We start from the raw sequence: 22,500 nt of genomic DNA, 5'->3' as shown, positions 1-22,500 counted from the left end.
ATGAACATGTGTTAACACAATGCATCTACCTGTGGTTAGTTTTAGTAGCCATGGTTCCACACTTTTAATTTGATTAGTTAACACATTACTTTGATGCATTTTTATGCAACTGTTTGCAATATAGCCCTATAAACACAATGTGAACATTGGACTAAATTTCGCCATGGCACGCGCAGCTATTTCGGATACAGTGTGGCTTGAGAGAGTAAAGAATCTTTATAAACACGAAAAACACCCAATTGGAAAAAAAACAACAAAAAAAAAACAGCTTGTTAAAGTTCTGGGATTGCAATTGTGGTTGGAACGAAAACGAGCGGACACAAGGGGTCCCCCCCAACCCCAGGACCGCGCGTGAGAACCGCAGTCTCAAACAACCGTCCCAATAGGCTTCCTCTAAAACTTTCGAGTCCATCAAAACATTATTTATATTTTAGCTCGGGGCGGTATTCGCTATTCTCTGTTCTTGGATACTGAGCGCGGACAGTTTGAAGCCCCCTGTGCCCGCATATTTAGACCACAAAAGAAAACTGAATCATACAATGAACAAGCAACAGGCAGTTGCCAGTGTCGCTCTCTCTGATGTGTTGCGCAATGCGTTTACAATCCAGTCGCCGACAGAAGAAAACGAATATATGCACTAAATAAAATTTCCATCGCCTGTCATTTTTTAAGAAGCGTGTCTGGAAACTATTTTGGTGCGGAATATATATTTCTCTCTGATGTCAAATACTTCGTGACAGTCAATTGTGCCATCAAAATTTCGATTTACCGCTAGGATTGCTTGTTCTTTCCAAGGAGAGATCGCCGCTGGTTCCCCGTGGAAACCACGAATTCCATGCGCGTTCACGAAGACACCTGTTGCCGCTATTCCGGTCGGCTTGCGTTGAACGCGTTTCGGTTTCCCTCAAAGAGAAAATACACAGACCACATAATTCTGTTGCTAAAAGTGAAACAAAAGCATCGCAGAAGGAGCGGCGAAGCCTAACACAAACAAGTATGGTTCTATTTTGCTTCAGACGCCGGAGCAACTGAAGAAGTGTGTTTCAAATAATTGTTTCGTCATACTATGTGGCGCGTTGGTTCTCGTGCCAGCGCCGCACACATGAAACGCATTCCGAGCTGTGGTCGCTCCGCGCATTCCTCCGCGGGACAGTCGTTGATGAAAGGCTCGTAACTCCCGGGTTCAGGACAGATGCTGACTGACAATAAGCGCACGCACGCCATTACATTCCGGTTCCCGGTCAGAGCCGAACACGCATTCGCGCCATAGAGGAAAAACACATAGCCTGAACTGTTTTTATTTTTATTTTTTACAGTACAGGCTATGTGTTTTTCATATATATATATATATATATATGAAAAACACATAGCCTATATATGGCTATATATATATATGGCACGGCATAACTACCCAATACAATTAAGTTAAAACAATTTTTTCAAGCAACTCTAAATCTGCCAGATCAAAGCGCACACTCACCCTGCCGGGCTCCCGTCGTTGCACGTGACCGACGCGTTCTCCAGAAAGTGCAGCTTCATGTCGTGGTCGAGTTTCTGCGCCGAACACGGGTACAGGGACTGCGCCAGGTTCTTCACCTGCGTCATGAAGCTGTCCATGTTCCCCTCCACCGCGGTGAAGTCCAGGGGGAAGCTCTCGGTCGCCGCGGCCCGGTCCGGCGGCGGCGCCGGTTGCGCGCGGCGCGGCTGCGAGCGGCTGCCTCTCTGCTTCCTCGCGCTCAGAGCTTCAGACTGCAGCAGCACGAGCAGCAGAACCGAGTGGAGCAGCCTCGGGCTCCGAACCCGCCTCTGGTACCCCGTGCAGGAGTTCATTTTCCGCGACTTGCTCGGTTCCGCGGAGTTTCAGAGAAGCCTTCTTCCTTCCTGGTGTTTTCAGGCGGATGTTTGGAGCGAAAGCAAAATGATTACAAAAAATAACAAAAATAAATAAATAAATAGAACTGATTAAAAGAAAAAGTGAGCTTCTGAAGCTATTCTGAAACAATTGCTTTTTCAGTGGTGAGAATCAGGTGATCAATTCAGGTGATTTTACCCGCTGCAAAATGTTCCCTTGGCATATAAAAAGATATGAAGCTTTTGATGCATATTTGCTGATTTAGCTTTCCCCCCAAAACAATACATAGAACAGTACCTTGTACTATATATTTAGAAAGCATATATTTGTACCTTTTGAATATACTTTTTCCTCAACAAATCTCTTAATGCCAGTATCCTTTCTTGCTTTTGTCCCAAACTACCTATATAACTTTATTATTTAATAGCTGTGATTGGAAATTCCTATTAACGTAACTGTCCCGCGTCCCGCTTGCTGTGAATTAATAATTCTACCCACCGCTGACATTGGACTTTTATTCAAAGTTTTCCCCCGTCTCGCTCCCCAGAGCCAATCACGGCAGAGGGCTGGGCTCGGGGGCGTGGTCTCGCGAGGCATACTTTCTCCACTCTTAATTTATTAAGAAAGATGCCCACGCGCTGGCTCCTCTGATCCGCAGTGTGCGTGCGTGCGCGCGTGCGTGTGTGTGGTTTTTAAAAAAAAAAAAATTTTACTGCGTCTTGGAATGCCGTTTCCCATTCCAAACCAATTTATGGAGTGAGACTAACTCCCACGATGCAACTCAATGTCTTAATGCGCTGGAATGAAAACAAATAAACAAACAGACGTCGCCACAATCTAGCCTATTGCGCATTATTCATGTAAAAACATGACAATGGAACCATAATTTGGTTTTGTGGCAGGACGGCGGACGTCTATTAAACTGTTTTAAACTCTTTATTAAACAATTCCTCTACCTAAAACGCGTAGGCTGTGAATGTGTAATTATTGTGCGTCTCCACAAACCCCAGTCAGAAAGAGAACCGAGCAGGAGAAAATGTATTTATAAGGAATCAAATGTCTTCTTTTTTCCCCTTACGATGCTTCCGATTTGCAACGCAATAGCCACCCGCACGGTCTTGCGCAAACGCGGCCTTTTAGAGAGTTTAGGATTCCGTTTGAAGTTTTATTTTCTCGCCGACAGCCAAGAAGGATAAGGGGGTGGGGGGGTGGGGAGATTTTGTTTATTCAGACAGAGGCAATTTCCCTAAAACAAGGACACTCACCTTCATATAACCTTTAAGAGACGCGGACCGGCCGTATGTATTTCTGTGACAATAGGGGCGGAAGGGAAACGCTTCCGCTTCAGACTGGCGGCCGAGGGCCCTGGGACATTTGCGAGGATTGATACGCAAATAGCGTTTAAGGGCAAAGCTATTATCACACATTCATTTGGGTTCTACAGTCCGTAACGGAGAATGATACCGCTCCATTGTCATGCGAGGCCGGGCTTAAAACCCATATTTATCGGTGTGCTTATTCAAGTTTAGTGATTCAGATTACCATATCTTAACGGTGGTTTCAGCCTGTTTTATTGTTTCCTTCTGTAAAGCACGTTGGGATCTTCTCTGTATGTTGAAAAGCGCTATATAAATAAAAAAATGTGGCTATTATTAGATATTAAATACATTTTTATGAATTTATTTATTTGTATTATGCTCATGTACACAATATGCATGGCATGTTAACACGTCAATCAATAATATTACGCATTGTATCGATTCAATTAGCAAAACGTTATATTCATTCAATACTTGTTCTTACTTTTATTGGGTCTGTTTATTACATTGCAGGCAGCAGCTGTCAACACACAGAACAGAAATAACGAGTCATGGTCAGACAAATAATAATAATAGTAATAATAATAATAATAATAATAATAATAATAATAGGCTACATGTAATGTGTATAAGCCAAGAGCTTATTTTCAGTACAGAATATGCAATAAAAACAATAGGTCTGTGTACATAGAACGCGTTTACGTTCCACCGCCTCCTCGTTGACTGCGGCGTTCGCCCTCGTGCGCTCCGTGATGTGCAGGCTACTGCAACCGCGACTGTGAGCCACAAACACATTCACAATTTTAAGTGGATGACACTGATGATACTGAATTGAACGTACTTGTAGTCCCCCGCCACCCACGTTTGTGGGGGTGTCCTTACGTGTAAGGACTTAACCTAAAGTCAGTCACAAGTTTTAGCGACGCAGCTGATTTTTAAATATAACCTGGGCTTTCGCTTTAAACGGTGTTCTGGGACCACGTGTAAGTATATTTACCCGTAAAAGCGTTGGGCACGCGCGGTTATATGCGGAAAGCAAATCCAGCTTCCCTGTCGATGAGCAGGCCGGGCTCGCAGAATGGGAAAGATCACACTGACAGTTTTTTTTATGTTCAAGAGGCCCCCCAACGATCAAAGCAGCCCCTACTTTCTTTCACCCCCCCACCCCCCCCCCCCCCCCCCCCCCCACCACACACTCCAACATCTATTACAAGTATTCAACTAGATCCTACTTATCCAACGCAATCATTTAATGCGTACGCTGCGAACGTGCGCAAATATACGCTGCACACGTTTAAAGCAAGAGGAGCCACTCTCCAAAAATGAGCAGATGCAATGGATTTATTTCAGTTGTTTACCCCATCGCGATTTATTAGCTTGCTTTTTCGGGTTCCTTAGGCTATATTTTCGGATACTTTTTCAATAGAGCTCAGCTCTGCGCACATACCGCGGCGGCACATTCAATCTGCGTAAATACGCAGCGCGTGCGCGCGCGCAGACAGCGCCTGCGAACGAAAAAGCTGGAAGAGTGACAGGTCAAATGAGCCCGGCTGGTTCGCAGTCCGTCTCGTACGCTGACAGAGCCCTGTAATTTTAAGATTACAGGATGTCAAGTACACGCTCGGTCACTTTTAGCACTTTAAAGATAACGATCCCAATAACAGGAAATAGCCTACCGAGGTCAATCCAAAGAGTTATTTCGGGTGTTCGTATTTAAACGCTAAATCCATCGCTTATATCTTCAGTTCATTCCTTTTCAACGTGGCTAAGCGACAATATTTAGATGGAGATCCGCAAATCTGACTCCAGTAGCCTATATTTTTACTACATTTGATTGACCTTAACGGCCTTGGCTGTCTCAGGCATGCACATCCTTATAATAATCGGTATCCTGATAATTTCCTGGTTTGGTTTAAAAAAACGTACTGTCTGCATTTGCCATTCGTTACAATTTAAGTGTAAGATTAAACTCATTTGCAAATACACATTATATAGGCTATGCTTACTCAAATTAACAATCAAGTTTTCGAACACATAAACATTTATACAGTGATTTTTGTACAAATGAAGACGCATTCGACACAGGCATACAGTTTAAGAAAAAAGAGGATAAGATAAACAAGGATTTCGCCCCATGTTCATTTAATTTAATGGATAATATCTAGAACATTCGCTGGTCATATATAGCCTAGTTTTAAAGCTTGATCAGAGAGCAACAATTATGCTAGATAATTAAGCTAATTAAGATACAGTTATGTTTCGGAAAGAATTGTGCAAATTCCCATGCGAATAGAGTTCAAAGTAGTTCAAAAATATAGTGCATGTTGCAGATGCATTTATATTATATTTGTATTTATATAATATTTGTATTTATATTTTAATATCCTTCGGGGTTTGAGGCTGTAAAAAATATCAGACGAACGTCAGAACATCGACTGACATTCATGGTCCTTCGATGCGTCATTTCAACATAATTGCCATGATAATGGACTAATTCTTGCGATTGTGACTCAATTAGCCGTCGCGTACAATAAATGCGTAAATACGTTAGTGCTTTATGGACTTTTCTGGGTCCCCTCGTCAGAGTTTATCAGTCCCCATGGGCGGCGAGATCAAAGGCGAGTTATAGCGCCGGTGTTAATGGGACCCTTAACCTTGCAGAAACCCGCTGTTTCTAACAATAGACCCGCAAGCACACGCGGCTATTTGGTTACCGTGAAACCCAAGGCGCTGATGGGCTGCCACGCAGCGACAGGGCGCTTTTGTTAGTATGTAAAATGGGACAACAGCAGACATCGGGCCCGGCGCGACGGCGGTCCACTCCCTCAGACCAATTCACAGCCACGGTAGAGACGCTAAAACCGACCCCTGGCGCAAACCTGTCCTCCACCAATTGTAGGGGTAGACGGATTCGGATCGGCCTGCTATAGGCGGTGATTTCAAACACATCAGTGTAGTGTGAGTAAACTAACCGAGGGACAAAAAAGAAAGACTCCTGTATGCGAAGCAATAGAGCAGAATATACAAGGGACGCCATCACATTACAGTAATTGGGCACGTGCGCTGAAAACCCCAGAGGGAAGCAGCTACTATGCTAGGGAAGTGCTAATCGTCTCATCGCCTAGGTGGAAACTTGAAGCGTTGCGGAATAATCATGGTCATGTCACTGAAGCCCATCTCGATACGGTCATATTATATAGTGAGTAATATTTAAAGGTTATATCCCATGGCATACTTTTGGATCTAGGCCTACTTTTCGTTTTGTTTTCGCATTATTTGACAACTTATACTGTCAGAAAAGAACGGTTCCAAAAGGAACCCCGAGATTCCACAGAAGAACCCTATCGAGGCAAAGGGCTCTTCGGGAGCTTTCTCTTTTCACACCTATGATAGAGGGTTCCATAAAGAACTAAAACGTGTTCCAGTGTTTCTGAGACTGAAGCTAATATGCGCTAGACAAGAATAAACAAAAACATTATGAATACATCATAATGAATCAATCAGGATGCTTTTTCTTGGCCCTACTCACACCCCATTACCCTCCCTTTTGTGTACTAATGGCATGTCATGCTATTTCCATTATTATCTTTCTTGTAATACATGAAACTAATGCTTATCAAAATGCACTCTTATATCGGAGCGTTTCTGATATTAAATACGACATCGTTGTTTTCCACTCCCTAGCACAGTGGTCCAATCAGGAATATTACAGCTTAATATTGTATTGCTCCCGCCGGCACGGGGGTCTCTCTCCAGGGGTGAGCGTGCCGCCCGAGAAAAAGCCTCCATCGCTTCCAGTTCACCCCCAAAACGGGTCCCGGGGGGGGGGCACGGATGGTGCAGCGGGCAGCACTGCCGCCTCACAGCAAAGAGGTCCTGGGTTCGAATCCCCGTCGGCCGGGGATTCTCTGCGCGGAGTTTGCATGTTCTCCCCGTGTCTGCGTGGGTTTCCTCCGGGTACTCCGGCTTCCTCCCACAGCCCAAAGACATGCAGGTTAGGCTGATTGGAGAGTCTAAATTACCCGTAGGTATGAGTGTGTGAGTGAATGGTGTGTGTGCCCTGCGATGGACTGGCGACCTGTCCAGGGTGTATTCCTGCCTTTCGCCCAAAGTATGCTGGGATAGGCTCCAGCCCCCCTGCGACCCTGTTCAGGATAAGCGGATTTAGATAATGGATGGACGGACTATTGTATTGCCTTTGTCACAGAAACATGAAGGTCTGGGCCCTGGAAGAAGGAAGGTTTCGGATGGCTTAAAGGGAATTTAAATAAACTCCGCCGTGAAATGTAGAGGTTTTATTTTTGCCTTTGTTCTCCGAGCGAGACCAACGATTCCAGGCCTGACCCTTTCATGAAATGGATCCATCCTGATCTCTTTCATGTAACATGATCTAACAGTCCCAAGTAATGAGACTGAAGATCATGTGCAAGCTTTCAAAAACACAAACCAATCAAAAATAACGAGGGGGGGGTGTGCAGGTGGTCGCAGAGGAGGTGTATTTATATGAGGGGTTTTATCACACAAATACACTTTCTCATTCACAGTAAGAAGCAGGGTTTTGGCAGGAGGAACAACATCCATGAATATAGAAGAATGGCTGTAACTATGTTAAAATCGAACAAAATATCACCCTATCCTCGGGTGACTGGAACAAGGCTTTCGCTGGGTTCATCGCATTTCATGCGAATGGAATTGTCCTTGGAAACTGCCCTTTTGTATTCTCGTGAACTTCCCAACGTATTTCACAAACGCAAATACGGTGACAAACAATTGTATGTGGCTGATTATTTGAGGAACTTAGAAAAAGGACTGGACGCGTATTTTGCGATAAAACGAGTCCGTAGCCTACTGGTGTTAGTTGAAAGTACAGTTATGCGACTGCACGACTTGGAGCAGCGTTGTTATTAAAGTTGATTCAAAAAAACAATGTGACGTCACATCACAATGGCAGCCAGCAGCACGGCAGTGACAGTGCTCGCTCCGAATGGACGGAGGCAAATTGTAAAAATCTCACCCAGCACGCCTTTATTGCAGGTAAATATGACAACGGCCGAATACAGGCATTTAAACTACATTATTTAACAACAAGAGGTATTTTGTCGTGGCTGAAACACGCGAGTTTCCCCCCCGTTTAGTTGGAACAATGACAGTTCAGTTTTGCTTGATCGGCAAGCTGTGTACTGAAAAGCGATGTTATGTTCTTGCTACCGTTTAACGTTACCTGTCAGACTGAGCCATCTGCTAGCTCTTTACAGCGATTATTTTAATTTGTTTATTTTTTCTTTTAGGTTTTGGAAGACGTGTGCAAGAAGCAAGGATTCAGTCCGGACGACTATGATCTCAAGTGGGTTCACAGCAGTGTTGTGATATTTGTAGCTAAACGTTAAGCTAGCTAGCTAATTGTGGTACCAATGACTATGGCCGGTAACGTAGCGATCTGAGATCTTTCGCGAGGTAAACTGGTCTAGTCAGTTAGTCAATGTTTAAATTTAAGCTGTTTTATAACTCCAAAAAAGTACTTCTCAGCTGATTTGTTGCTAGAATAGGTATCGCTAGCTAACTTAGCTAAGTTACAATGCTTTGCCATTTTTGTTTTGCTTCTATTTTTTTAATAAGAATAAATAGCACGCTTGTCGAGTCAAGGAAAGCCAATTAAGTTCGTATATTGCACTGAATGGTTAATACTCGGATTCCTGGCTTTGCGTGTACACATCGTATACACCAACAGCATTGCATGTGGTCTCACTGTAGTACTTACGGTCCCCTCCAAAAGTATTGGGACAGCGAGGCCAATTCCTTTGTTTCTTTCTGAGTTCAGAATTTCATTTTTATTTCATGGTATTTACACTTCGATGTGTTGAACTACTTGGAACATAGCAGCTTTGGTATCAGACCACCCAATTCTTAGGTGAGAAAAAGTATTCGAACAGAGAGTATTTAAGTAAATGAAACTAAGTAACACTTGATATCTGGAAGCATATGCATTGCTTGCAATAACTGCACCAAGCCTGCGACCCATTGACATCACCGAACTGTTGCATTCTTCTTTTGCGACGCTTTTCCAGGCTTTTACCGCAGCCTCTTTCAGTTGTTTGTTTTTGGGGATTTTCCCTCCTCTTCAGGAGCTGAAATGCACGCTCAGTTGGGTTAAGATGACTTGACCAGTCTAAAGTCTTTAACTTTTTCCTCCGTAATGAAGTCCTTTGTTGTGTTGGCAGTGTGTTTTGGGTCATTGTCTTCCTGCGTGATAAAATTTTTTAAAATATTTTTTATAGACTTCTGAATTCATCCTGCAGCTACCATCATGAGTTACATCATCAATAAAGATTAGTGAGCCCTCTCCAGAAGCAGCCACGCAAGCCCAAGCCATGACACTTCCTCCACCGTGCTTCACAGATGAGCTTGTATGTTTTGGATCATGAGCAGATCCCTTCTTTCTCCACACTTTTGGTAGAGGTTAATCTTGGTCTCATCAGTCCATAAAACTTTGTTCCAGAACTTTGGTGACTCCTCTCTGTACTTCTTTGCCAATTGTAATCTTTCCTTCTGACTCTTACGACTGATGAGTGCTTTGCATCTTGTGGTATAGCCTCAGTATTGCTGCTTCTTCGAATGGTTGATTGAGACCTTCACCCCTGCCCTGTGGAGATTTGTGATGTCACTGACTGATGTTTTCGGGGTTTTCTTCACAGCTCTCACAATATTTCTGTCATGAACTGCTGTTGTATTCCTTGGTCGACCTGGCCTGTTTTCTGTTGCTCAGTACACCAGTGGTTTCTTTCTTTTTCAGGACATTCAAAATTGTTGTACAATTTATCCCCAATGCTTGTGCAATGGCTCTGATCAATTTCCCCTCTTTTCTAAGGTTCAAAATGGCGTGTTTTTCCCCCAAAGACAGCTCTCTGGTCGACATGTTGGATTATCTGTTCTTTTTTTCCCTTTTTTTTTTTTTTGGATACCCTGTGGATACCAATGACCCATGTTGTCTAGGATACACCGAATACACACGACCACGTCCCCTGGAGCCTGAAGGGATCTAACGATCGGGAGAGCGACACGGCTTCTCCCCGCTGCATCATCTCCAACCTGCGACTGCGATCGGAGTGACCGGAGTGATCGGGGAGTGATCGGGGAGTGATCAGGGCGATCGGGGTGATGGGGGTGATCGGGGGGGGGGGATCGGGGCGCTGCTGTTGTATGAGCCAATTATGCCGCTGCACGTGAGCCGGCCGAACTCAGCCTGCAGGTGTGCGACTGCAACAGCAAGGCTCGGCCCGTCTTAGCCTGTTGCACCACCGCGGATCAGAACACAAATGCAGCCTTTCCGAGGCGAAAAACCAGGAGTAGACTTTCAGAGCTATTTATTGTTTAACCAGTCAATCTAACGGGACACATCTGGGCAACGAGAAACACCTGTCAGTCACATGTTCCAACACTTTTGCTCTCCTAAAAGTTGGGTGGTCTGATGCAAAACGTGTTGTGTTCTAAGTTGTTTAAGAGATCTACATAAAAATAGCAGGAAATAAAAGCTGAAATTCAGATCTGTCATCTCATCTCTTGTACATATTTTTGACCTCTAACTCAATTGTCTTCAGTGTAGAGCAAAAACAAAGGAATTGACCTTGCTGTCCCACTAGTTCTGGAGGGGACTGTATCTGTAGCACAGATGTGAATGAATTGAATACAAACTAAAACGGACGCACATTACATGCGTATTAAAAAAACGACGAATGGCGTGCAGCAGTGCTAACCGTGGCGTGTGTGTGTGTCGGGGCTCAGGTTCCAGAGGACGGTTCTGGACCTTTCCCTGCAGTGGCGCTTCGCCAGCTTGCCCAACAATGCCAAGCTGGAGATGGTGCCCGGTACCAGGCAGAGAGCGGGGGAGACCAGGGTGGGTAGAAACCCCCGGCGCCAGGCAGATGAATGCTGTCTGTAACGTGAGGTTGTTCATGTGTGGGAACCTGGGCTTGGTCTGTGAATCTGGACACGAGGGTGGTGTCGCAGACCGGTGCTTCCTCCAGGGGTAGCCTGCGCAGTAGCGGCTGTTTTCAGCCCGAATGAGTCGCAGCCCCAGAGCCTCCCCGGTTAACCTGCACCTCGCGCTCATTCCGGAAAAGACGGTGGCCGCAGGGAAATGGTAAAGACGCTAAGCGCAGCAGTGCGTTGTGCGTTTCCTGCGGGTTCCTCTGAGACGGGGAGGGGAACCCCTCTCTCCTCTCAAAACACCGTGACACCCCCCGAGAGGACAGATGAGCAGGACGCAGGGAGATGTGGACATTCTGCATCGCACTTCAAACGCGTTTCTGTCTGGTTTGTGGGAGGGAGGGAGGGAGGGAGGGAGGGAGAGCAAGAGAGAGAGAGAGAGAGAGAAAGAGAGAGAAGAAACACTGAAAGTATTCGCCCTTGCCCTCACAGGTTCTGGGTAAAAATAATAAAGGCAAAATAAATCAAACCAACTGTAGCTTTAGCAGCTTTTCAGCAGTGCAGCAGGTCCCCGGTCTCAACCTGTGGACGGCAGCACACGTTTTAAAAGCCTGCACTGATTGGCTACCTCATACAGGTGTGTGTCCAGGTGTGTGTCCAGGTGTGTGTCCAGGTGTGTGTCCAGGTGTGTGTCCAGGTGTGTGCCGACGGGACCAGGAGGCCTGGTCCTCGGGTCGCCCTTGCCACGAAGCGAGCCAGCCGGGTGGTTTCCTGTGGAACGGGCCGGTGTCCGCATGACGCCCTGAGGAACGGGCTGGTGTCCGCATGACGCCCTGAGGAACGGGCTGGTGTCCGCATGACGCCCTGAGGAACGGGCTCCTGTCCGCATGACGCCCTGTGGAACGGGCTCCTGTCCGCATGACGCCCTGTGGAACGGGCTGGTGTCCGCATGACGCCCTGTGGAACGGGCTGGTGTCCTCATGACGCCCTGTGGAACGGGCCGGTGTCCGCATGACGCCCTGTGGAACGGGCTGGTGTCCTCATGACGCCCTGTGGAACGGGCTGGTGTCCGCATGACGCCCTGAGGAACGGGCTCCTGTCCGCATGACGCCCTGTGGAACGGGCTCCTGTCCGCATGACGCCCTGAGGAACGGGCTGGTGTCCGCATGACGCCCTGAGGAACGGGCTGGTGTCCGCATGACGCCCTGAGGAACGGGCTGGTGTCCGCATGACGCCCTGAGGAACGGGCTCCTGTCCGCATGACGCCCTGTGGAACGGGCTCCTGTCCGCATGACGCCCTGTGGAACGGGCTGGTGTCCGCATGACGCCCTGTGGAACGGGCTGGTGTCCTCATGACGCCCTGTGGAACGGGCCGGTGTCCGCATGACGCCCTGTGGAACGGGCTGGTGTCCTCATGACGCCCTGTGGAACGGGCTGGTGTCCGCATGACGCCCTGAGGAACGGGCTCCTGTCCGCATGACGCCCTGTGGAACGGGCTCCTGTCCGCATGACGCCCTGAGGAACGGGCTGGTGTCCGCATGACGCCCTGTGGAACGGGCTGGTGTCCGCATGACGCCCTGAGGTACGGGCTGGTGTCCGCATGACGCCCTGTGGAACGGGCTGGTGTCCGCATGACGCCCTGTGGAACGGGCTCCTGTCCGCATGACGCCCTGTGGAACGGGCTGGTGTCCGCATGACGCCCTGAGGAACGGGCTGGTGTCCTCATGACGCCCTGAGGAACGGGCTGGTGTCCGCATGACGCCCTGTGGAACGGGCTGGTGTCCGCATGACGCCCTGAGGAACGGGCTGGTGTCCGCATGACGCCCTGAGGAACGGGCTGGTGTCCGCATGACGCCCTGTGGAACGGGCTGGTGTCCGCATGACGCCCTGTGGAACGGGCTGGTGTCCGCATGACGCCCTGTGGAACGGGCTCCTGTCCGCATGACGCCCTGTGGAACGGGCTGGTGTCCGCATGACGCCCTGAGGAACGGGCTCCTGTCCGCATGACGCCCTGAGGAACGGGCTGGTGTCCGCATGACGCCCTGTGGAACGGGCTCCTGTCCGCATGACGCCCTGAGGAACGGGCTGGTGTCCGCATGACGCCCTGTGGAACGGGCCCTGTGGAACGGGCTCCTGTCCGCATGACGCCCTGTGGAACGGGCTGGTGTCCTCATGACGCCCTGTGGAACGGGCTGGTGTCCGCATGACGCCCTGTGGAACGGGCTGGTGTCCGCATGACGCCCTGTGGAACGGGCTGGTGTCCTCATGACGCCCTGTGGAACGGGCTGGTGTCCGCATGACGCCCTGTGGAACGGGCCGGTGTCCTCATGACGCCCTGTGGAACGGGCCGGTGTCCGCATGACGCCCTGTGGAACGGGCTGGTGTCCGCATGACGCCCTGTGGAACGGGCCGGTGTCCGCATGACGCCCTGAGGAACGGGCTGGTGTCCACATGACGCCCTGAGGAACGGGCTGGTGTCCGCATGACGCCCTGTGGAACGGGCTCCTGTCCGCATGACGCCCTGTGGAACGGGCTGGTGTCCTCATGACGCCCTGTGGAACGGGCTGGTGTCCGCATGACGCCCTGAGGAACGGGCTCCTGTCCGCATGACGCCCTGTGGAACGGGCTGGTGTCCTCATGACGCCCTGTGGAACGGGCCGGTGTCCGCATGACGCCCTGTGGAACGGGCTGGTGTCCGCATGACGCCCTGTGGAACGGGCTGGTGTCCTCATGACGCCCTGTGGAACGGGCCGGTGTCCGCATGACGCCCTGTGGAACGGGCTGGTGTCCTCATGACGCCCTGTGGAACGGGCTGGTGTCCGCATGACGCCCTGTGGAACGGGCTCCTGTCCGCATGACGCCCTGTGGAACGGGCTCCTGTCCGCATGACGCCCTGAGGAACGGGCTGGTGTCCGCATGACGCCCTGTGGAACGGGCTGGTGTCCGCATGACGCCCTGAGGAACGGGCTGGTGTCCGCATGACGCCCTGTGGAACGGGCTCCTGTCCGCATGACGCCCTGAGGAACGGGCTCCTGTCCGCATGACGCCCTGAGGAACGGGCTGGTGTCCGCATGACGCCCTGAGGAACGGGCTGGTGTCCGCATGACGCCCTGAGGAACGGGCTGGTGTCCGCATGGCGCCCTGTGGAACGGGCTGGTGTCCGCATGACGCCCTGAGGAACGGGCTGGTGTCCGCATGGCGCCCTGTGGAACGGGCTGGTGTCCGCATGACGCCCTGAGGAACGGGCTGGTGTCCGCATGACGCCCTGTGGAACGGGCCCTGTGGAACGGGCTCCTGTCCGCATGGCGGCGCGGGGCCCCTGAGATGCCGGTTGCCGGGGCGACGCCGCTGCGCTCCCCGGCTCTTTATGGCTCTGCCCCGCCGTTTGAACCTCGTGCCCAAACTGTTCCCCCCGCCTTTGAACGTGCCCCCGGTCCAGCCGGGCCCAGGTTAATGTGCTCCCCTGCTCGGCGCAGTAATTGGGCCTGGTTGTTAAAGAAGCACGCACTGGGGCTGTTAACACACCCCGCTCCTGGCTTTCATGTCTCTGACTGTGCCACACGTGTTCTCCCCGATGAGACCAACAGACTCTGGAGCCCGCGTCCTCAGGGAGGGGTTTACCTGTTTACGAGAGGAGAGAGGGCGAGGGAGAGAGAGTGTACTTACTGTGTGTCTGTCATTATTCTGTACTGTGCGTCTGTAGTGTCCATGTCATTATTCTGTACTGTGCGTCTGTAGTGTCCATGTCATTATTCTGTACTGTGTGTCTGTAGTGTCCATGTCATTATTCTGTACTGTGCGTCTGTAGTGTCCATGTCATTATTCTGTACTTTGTGTCTGTAGTGTCCATGTCATCATTATTACTAGAACAGTGTCTGTATATGTGTGTGTAACAGTGTGGGTGTGTTTGTGTGTCTGTGTAACTGTGTGTCGATAACTGTGTGTGTGTGTATGTATAACTGTGTGTGTGTGTATGTGTGTGTGTATAACAGCGCGCGCGCGTGTGTGTGTGTGTATAACAGTGTGTGTGTGTGTGTGTGTGTATAACAGTGTGTGTGTGTGTGTGTGTGTGTGTGTGTGTGTGTGTGTGTATATAACTGTGTGTTTGTATAACATTGTGGGTTAGGGTTTGTGTGTGTGTGTGTGTGTATAACAGTGTGTGTGTGTGTGTAACTGTGTGTGTGTGTGTGTGTATAACAGTGTGTGTATGTGTGTGTAACTGTGTGTGTATGTGTGTGTGTGTAACTGTGTAACTGTGTGTGTGTGCAAGTGTGTGAGTGTGTATGTGTGAGTGTGAGTGTGTGTGTATAACAGTGTGTGTGTGTGTGTGTGTGTGTGTGTATAACTGTGTGTGTGTGAGTGTGTGTATAACTGTGTCTGTGTGTGTGTGTGTGTCTGTGTGTGTGTGTCTGTGTGTGTGTGTGTGTGTGTGTGTAACTGTGTGTGTGTGTGTGTATAACAGTGTGTGTGTGTGTGTGTGTGTGTGTGTGTAACTGTGTGTGTGTGTGTGTGTGTGTGTGTGTGTGTGTATAACAGTGTGTGTGAATGTGTGTGTGTGTGTGTGTGTGTGTGTGTGTAACTGTGTGAGTGTGAGTGTGTGTGTAACTGTGTGTGTGTGTAAACCTGCTGCAGGTTCGTATCGCTCTGCAGTTGGAGGATGGTTCCCGGGTGCAGGACTCCTTCTCCAACGCACAAACACTCTGGGAGCTCATCAGCCGCTTCCCCCAGACCAGGTGAGCCAATCAGCCGCTTCCCCCAGACCAGGTGAGCAAATCAGCAGCTTCCCCACAGCGGTTAAACTGGGCATCCATTTAAAAACACCATGATGGTGCCCAGTCACTATCAGTTTTCATAAGTTTGGTTGACCTGTAACAGAAGAAAACTAAGATCTAAGGGGGGGCTAGCTGTTAGCTGTGACTTTACGTCCTACGAATACTCCGGATTCAGCCAGTGTTGCCATGGTGATGAGAAGTCCGCTGGCCTGGGCAGGGAAGGGTTAAAGTCTGGCTGCAGAAGCCCAGGGTCTGTTCCCCAGAAATGTTTTTTTCTGTTTCTGTTCTGTTCTCGATTCGCCCGCCCTCTATTAGGAAGGCCCAGGAACACAAATTCCATCATTTTATTTCTTATTAACTGGGTAGTTAAGGAGCTGGCCGATGTTCACACAAACTCTGCCTTTTACGAGCAATCAGAGCCACACACGCTCACACACACACGCACACACACACGCACACGCACACACACACATACATACACACTCACACACACGCACACGCACACACACATATACATACACACACACACACACACACACACACTCACACATACACACTCACACACACACACTCACACACACTCACACATTCACACACACACACATTCACGCACACACACGCGCACACACACACACACACACGTACACACTGCACACGCACACACACACACACACACACACACTCGCACACACACACACTCACTCGTGCACACACACACACACACGCACACATACACACCGCACACTACACGCACGCACACACACACACGCATGCACACACACACATCGCACACTACACACACACACACACACACACATTCACACACACACACGCACGCACACACACGCGCACACATACACACACATACACACACACGCACACACACACACTCACACACACACACACGCACACACACACACACATACACACACACGCACACACACACACTCACACACACACACACGCACACACACACATACATACACACGCACGCATGCACGCAGCCCTGCTTGGCACCTGTTGTGATGTCATACTGTTGTACTGCGTACTACAGGCAGTGCCAACACAGGCCTGCCTTTCATCAGAATGACATCACCGCCCTGCCCTCCGTGTTGCAGTGTATGTACACACATTCGTTATCTACGGGCAATTCCTGTGGGTATGTGTGTGTGTGTGCGTGTGTAGTGTGCGATGTGTGTAGTGTGTAGTGTGCAATGTGTGTGTGCCTGCGTGCGTGTGTGTGTGTGCGTGCGTGTGTGTATGTGTATGTGTGTGTGCGTGCGTGCATGTGTGTATATGTGTGTGTGTGTGTGTGTAGTGAGTGTGTGTGTGTGTGTGTGTGTGTGTGTGGGGCGGTATGTGTGGGGTTTGTGGGGTGGTTACTGGGTGTTGTGTGGGGGGTTTGTGGGGTTGTTACTGGGTGTTGTATGGGGGGTTTGTGTGGTGGTGTGGTGGTGTGTGGGCGTTTGGGAGGCGTTGACCTTTGACCTTCTCAGTGGTTGTAGCTGCTGACTCATGTTCAGGTTTGAGGCTGTGGGAATGTGATTCCATGTGGAACGTTGCAGCAAATCAGAATTCCGGATGGATTTAACAGAGCCTGGTTCTGTGTGATCCATGATTCTGGAATGGTTATGTCACAGCCTTTTTCTGTGTGATCCGGGATTCTGGAATGTTTCAGTCACATCCTGGTTCTGGGTGATCCACAGTTCCGGAATGTGTTGGTCACCGCCTGGTTCTGTGTGATCCAGGGTAGTGGAATGCTTGTACCTCAGTCGTGTGTGAGTGATGGTTCAGAATGTGTGTGTGTGTGTGTGTGTGTGTGTGTGTGTGTGTGTGTGCTGACATGCATTCACTATGGAAAATAAAAAGAGATTTTGGAGTTTTGGAGATTTGGAGAAAAAAAAGAATATGCATAAAATATATGTGTGTGCGTGCGTGTGTGTTATTCACCCATTACGGACTATAGTGCCGTATAGAAAACCCACAGAAAGGCCGAGGAATCAATGCATTTCAATGTCATGTGACCTGAAAAACGATCAAATACAACGCTGGAGTCACATCCATCTGTTTAGGGAGGTGTAACACACAGGTCACATCCGTCTGTTAGGGAGGTGTAACGTGCAGGTCACATCCGTCTGTTAAGGGAGATGTAACGCGCAGGTCACATCCGTCTGTTAAGGGAGATGTAACACGCAGGTCACATCCGTCTGTTAAGGGAGATGTAACACGCAGGTCACATCCGTCTGTTAAGGGAGATGTAACGCACAGGTCACATCCGTCTGTTAAGGGAGGTGTAACGTGCAGGTCACATCCGTCTGTTAAGGGAGGTGTAACGTGCAGGTCACATCCGTCTGTTAAGGGAGGTGTAAAGTGCAGGTCACATCCGTCTGTTAAGGGAGGTGTAACGTGCAGGTCACATCCGTCTGTTAAGGGAGGTGTAACGTGCAGGTCACATCCGTCTGTTAAGGGAGATGTAACACGCAGGTCACATCCGTCTGTTAAGCGAGGTGTAACGCGCAGGTCACATCCGTCTGTTAAGGGAGGTGTAACGCGCAGGTCACATCCGTCTGTTAAGGGAGGTGTAACGCGCAGGTCACATCCGTCTGTTAAGGGAGATGTAACGCGCAGGTTATCCGCCTGGAGGGAGTTAAAAGCTGCTCTTCTCTCTGCAGGGTGCAGGAGCTGCAGCAGAGTGAGACCACGCCCGTCTGCCTCTACATGAGGGACGAGGTCGGTCACCCACCCCCTCCTGTCCACAGCTTCACCCACCCCCTCCTGTCCACAGCTTCACCCACCCCCTCCTGTCCACAGCTTCACCCACCCCCTCCTGTCCACAGCTTCACCCACCCCCTCCTGTCCACAGCTTCACCCACCCCCTCCTGTCCACAGCTTCACCCACCCCCTCCTGTCCACAGCTTCACCCACCCCCTCCTGTCCACAGCTTCACCCACCCCCTCCTGTCCACAGCTTCACCCACCCCCTCCTGTCCACAGCTTCACCCACCCCCTCCTGTCCACAGCTTCACCCACCCCCTCCTGTCCACAGCTTCACCCACCCCCTCCTGTCCACAGCTTCACCCACCCCCTCCTGTCCACAGCTTCACCCACCCCCTCCTGTCCACAGCTTCACCCACCCCCTCCTGTCCACAGCTTCACCCACCCCCTCCTGTCCACAGCTTCACCCACCCCCTCCTGTCCACAGCTTCACCCACCCCCTCCTGTCCACAGCTTCACCCACCCCCTCCTGTCCACAGCTTCACCCACCCCCTCCTGTCCACAGCTTCACCCACCCCCTCCTGTCCACAGCTTCACCCACCCCCTCCTGTCCACAGCTTCACCCACCCCCTCCTGTCCACAGCTTCACCCACCCCCTCCTGTCCACAGCTTCACCCACCCCCTCCTGTCCACAGCTTCACCCACCCCCTCCTGTCCACAGCTTCACCCACCCCCTCCTGTCCACAGCTTCACCCACCCCCTCCTGTCCACAGCTTCACCCACCCCCTCCTGTCCACAGCTTCACCCACCCCCTCCTGTCCACAGCTTCACCCACCCCCTCCTGTCCACAGCTTCACCCACCCCCTCCTGTCCACAGCTTCACCCACCCCCTCCTGTCCACAGCTTCATACACCCCCTCCTGTCCACAGCTTCACACACCCCCTCCTGTCCACAGCTTCACCCACCCCCTCCTGTCCACAGCTTCACCCACCCCCTCCTGTCCACAGCTTCACCCACCCCCTCCTGTCCACAGCTTCACCCACCCCCTCCTGTCCACAGCTTCACCCACCCCCTCCTGTCCACAGCTTCACCCACCCCCTCCTGTCCACAGCTTCACCCACCCCCTCCTGTCCACAGCTTCACCCACCCCCTCCTGTCCACAGCTTCACCCACCCCCTCCTGTCCACAGCTTCACCCACCCCCTCCTGTCCACAGCTTCACCCACCCCCTCCTGTCCACAGCTTCACCCACCCCCTCCTGTCCACAGCTTCATACACCCCCTCCTGTCCACAGCTTCACCCACCCCCTCCTGTCCACAGCTTCATACACCCCCTCCTGTCCACAGCTTCATACACCTCCTCCGGTCCACAGCTTCATACACCCCCTCCTGTCCACAGCTTCACCCACCCCCTCCTGTCCACAGCTTCACCCACCCCCTCCTGTCCACAGCTTCACCCACCCCCTCCTGTCCACAGCTTCACCCACCCCCTCCTGTCCACAGCTTCACCCACCCCCTCCTGTCCACAGCTTCACCCACCCCCTCCTGTCCACAGCTTCACCCACCCCCTCCTGTCCACAGCTTCACCCACCCCCTCCTGTCCACAGCTTCATACACCGCCTCCGGTCCACAGCTTCATACACCCCCTCCTGTCCACAGCTTCATACACCCCCTCCTGTCCACAGCTTCACCCACCCCCTCCTGTCCACAGCTTCACCCACCCCCTCCTGTCCACAGCTTCATACACCCCCTCCCCCATACAGCACCTAGCCACCTAGCCCCTGCGCTAACGGCTACATACACCTAGCCCTTGCGCTAACGGCTACATACACCTAGCCACTGCACTAACAGCTACATACACCTAGCCCCTGCACTAACGGCTACATACACCTAGCCCCTGCGCTAAGGGCTACATACATCTAGCCCTAGCGCTAACAGCTACATACACCCCCTCTACCACAACCAACAGTGCCCAACAACACCTAGCCACCTAGCCACTGTGCTAACGGCTTCATACACCCCCTCTACCACAACCAACAGTACCTTACAACACCTAGCCACCTAGCCCCTGTGCTAACGGTGTCATACACCCACTCTACCACAACCAACAGTACCTTACAACACCTAGCCACCTAGCCCCTGTGCTAACGGCTTCATACACCCCCTCTACCACAACCAACAGTGCCTAACAACACCTAGCCACCTAGCCACTGTGCTAACGGCTTCAGACACCCCTCTACCACAACCAACAGTACCTAACAACACCTAGCCACCTAGCCACTGTGCTAACGGCTACATACACCTAGCCCCTGTGCTAACAGCTATAGACACCATCTCCCACATACAGTTACCTAACAACACCTAGCCACCTAGCCCCTGTGCTAACGGCTACATACACCCCCTCTACCACAACCAACAGTACCTAACAACACCTAGCCACTGTGCTAACAGCCACAGCGCTAACGGCTGCATACACCTAGCCCCAGTGTTAACAGCTACATACACCCCCTCTACCACAACCAACAGTGCCCAACAACACCTAGCCACCTAGCCACTACACTAACAGCTACATACACCTAGCCCCTGTGCTAACAACTATGGACACCGTCTCCCACATACAGTTACCCAACAACACCTAGCCACCGAGCCACTGCACTAACAGCTACATACACGTAGCCACTGCGCTAAGGGCTTCAGCACTAGCAGCTACATACACCCCGTCTGCCACATTGTGTCCCTGCCACCTAGCCCCTGTGCTAACGCCGTCATACACCCCCTCTACCACAACCAACAGTACCTTACAACACCTAGCCACCTAGCCCCTGTGCTAACGCCGTCATACACCCCCTCTACCACAACCAACAGTACCTTACAACACCTAGCCACCTAGCCCCTGTGCTAACGGCTACATACACCCCCTCTACCACAACCAACAGTACCTTACAACACCTAGCCACCTAGCCCCTGTGCTAACGGCTACATACACCCCCTCTACCACAACCAACAGTACCTAACAACACCTAGCCACCTAGCCACTGTGCTAACGGCTTCAGACACCCCTCTACCACAACCAACAGTACCTAACAACACCTAGCCACCTAGCCACTGTGCTAACGGCTACATACACCTAGCCCCTGTGCTAACAGCTATAGACACCATCTCCCACATACAGTTACCTAACAACACCTAGCCACCTAGCCCCTGTGCTAACGGCTACATACACCCCCTCTACCACAACCAACAGTACCTAACAACACCTAGCCACTGTGCTAACAGCCACAGCGCTAACGGCTGCATACACCTAGCCCCAGTGTTAACAGCTACATACACCCCCTCTACCACAACCAACAGTGCCCAACAACACCTAGCCACCTAGCCACTACACTAACAGCTACATACACCTAGCCCCTGTGCTAACAACTATGGACACCGTCTCCCACATACAGTTACCCAACAACACCTAGCCACCGAGCCACTGCACTAACAGCTACATACACGTAGCCACTGCGCTAAGGGCTTCAGCACTAGCAGCTACATACACCCCGTCTGCCACATTGTGTCCCTGCCACCTAGCCCCTGTGCTAACGCCGTCATACACCCCCTCTACCACAACCAACAGTACCTTACAACACCTAGCCACCTAGCCCCTGTGCTAACGCCGTCATACACCCCCTCTACCACAACCAACAGTACCTTACAACACCTAGCCACCTAGCCCCTGTGCTAACGGCTACATACACCCCCTCTACCACAACCAACAGTACCTTACAACACCTAGCCACCTAGCCCCTGTGCTAACGGCTACATACACCCCCTCTACCACAACCAACAGTACCTAACAACACCTAGCCACCTAGCCCCTGTGCTAACGGCTACATACACCCACCTGTGCCACAGTCTAACAAGACGACCCCACCCAGTG

The 22,500-nt window shown here is 50.9% G+C and overlaps 2 protein-coding genes across 3 annotated transcripts in view; one reads left to right on the top strand and one right to left on the bottom strand.

Moving 5' to 3' along the window:
- notum1b (notum, palmitoleoyl-protein carboxylesterase b) overlaps nucleotides 1-1,830 on the bottom strand; it is a 20,303-nt gene extending 18,473 nt beyond the window's left edge. Inside the window, exon 1 of the mRNA XM_061230605.1 lies at nucleotides 1,481-1,830. Within this exon, the coding sequence (XP_061086589.1) occupies nucleotides 1,481-1,830 (350 nt within the window). The remainder of the gene's footprint in view (nucleotides 1-1,480) is intronic.
- Nucleotides 1,831-7,913: 6,083 nt separating this feature from the next.
- Nucleotides 7,914-22,500, top strand: part of aspscr1 (ASPSCR1 tether for SLC2A4, UBX domain containing) — a 38,717-nt gene continuing 24,130 nt past the window's right edge. For both annotated transcript variants that reach the window (XM_061232694.1, XM_061232693.1), the window contains exons 1-5: nucleotides 7,914-8,205; nucleotides 8,460-8,515; nucleotides 10,951-11,062; nucleotides 15,727-15,827; nucleotides 18,539-18,596. In XM_061232694.1, the coding sequence (XP_061088678.1) occupies nucleotides 8,116-8,205; nucleotides 8,460-8,515; nucleotides 10,951-11,062; nucleotides 15,727-15,827; nucleotides 18,539-18,596 (417 nt within the window). In that variant the 5' untranslated portion in view covers nucleotides 7,914-8,115. The remainder of the gene's footprint in view (nucleotides 8,206-8,459; nucleotides 8,516-10,950; nucleotides 11,063-15,726; nucleotides 15,828-18,538; nucleotides 18,597-22,500) is intronic.

The sequence above is a fragment of the Conger conger genome, chromosome 2, assembly GCF_963514075.1.
Source record: "Conger conger chromosome 2, fConCon1.1, whole genome shotgun sequence".
Classification (NCBI taxonomy): Eukaryota; Metazoa; Chordata; class Actinopteri; order Anguilliformes; family Congridae; genus Conger; species Conger conger.
This window is presented reverse-complemented; position numbering and strand designations above follow the sequence as displayed.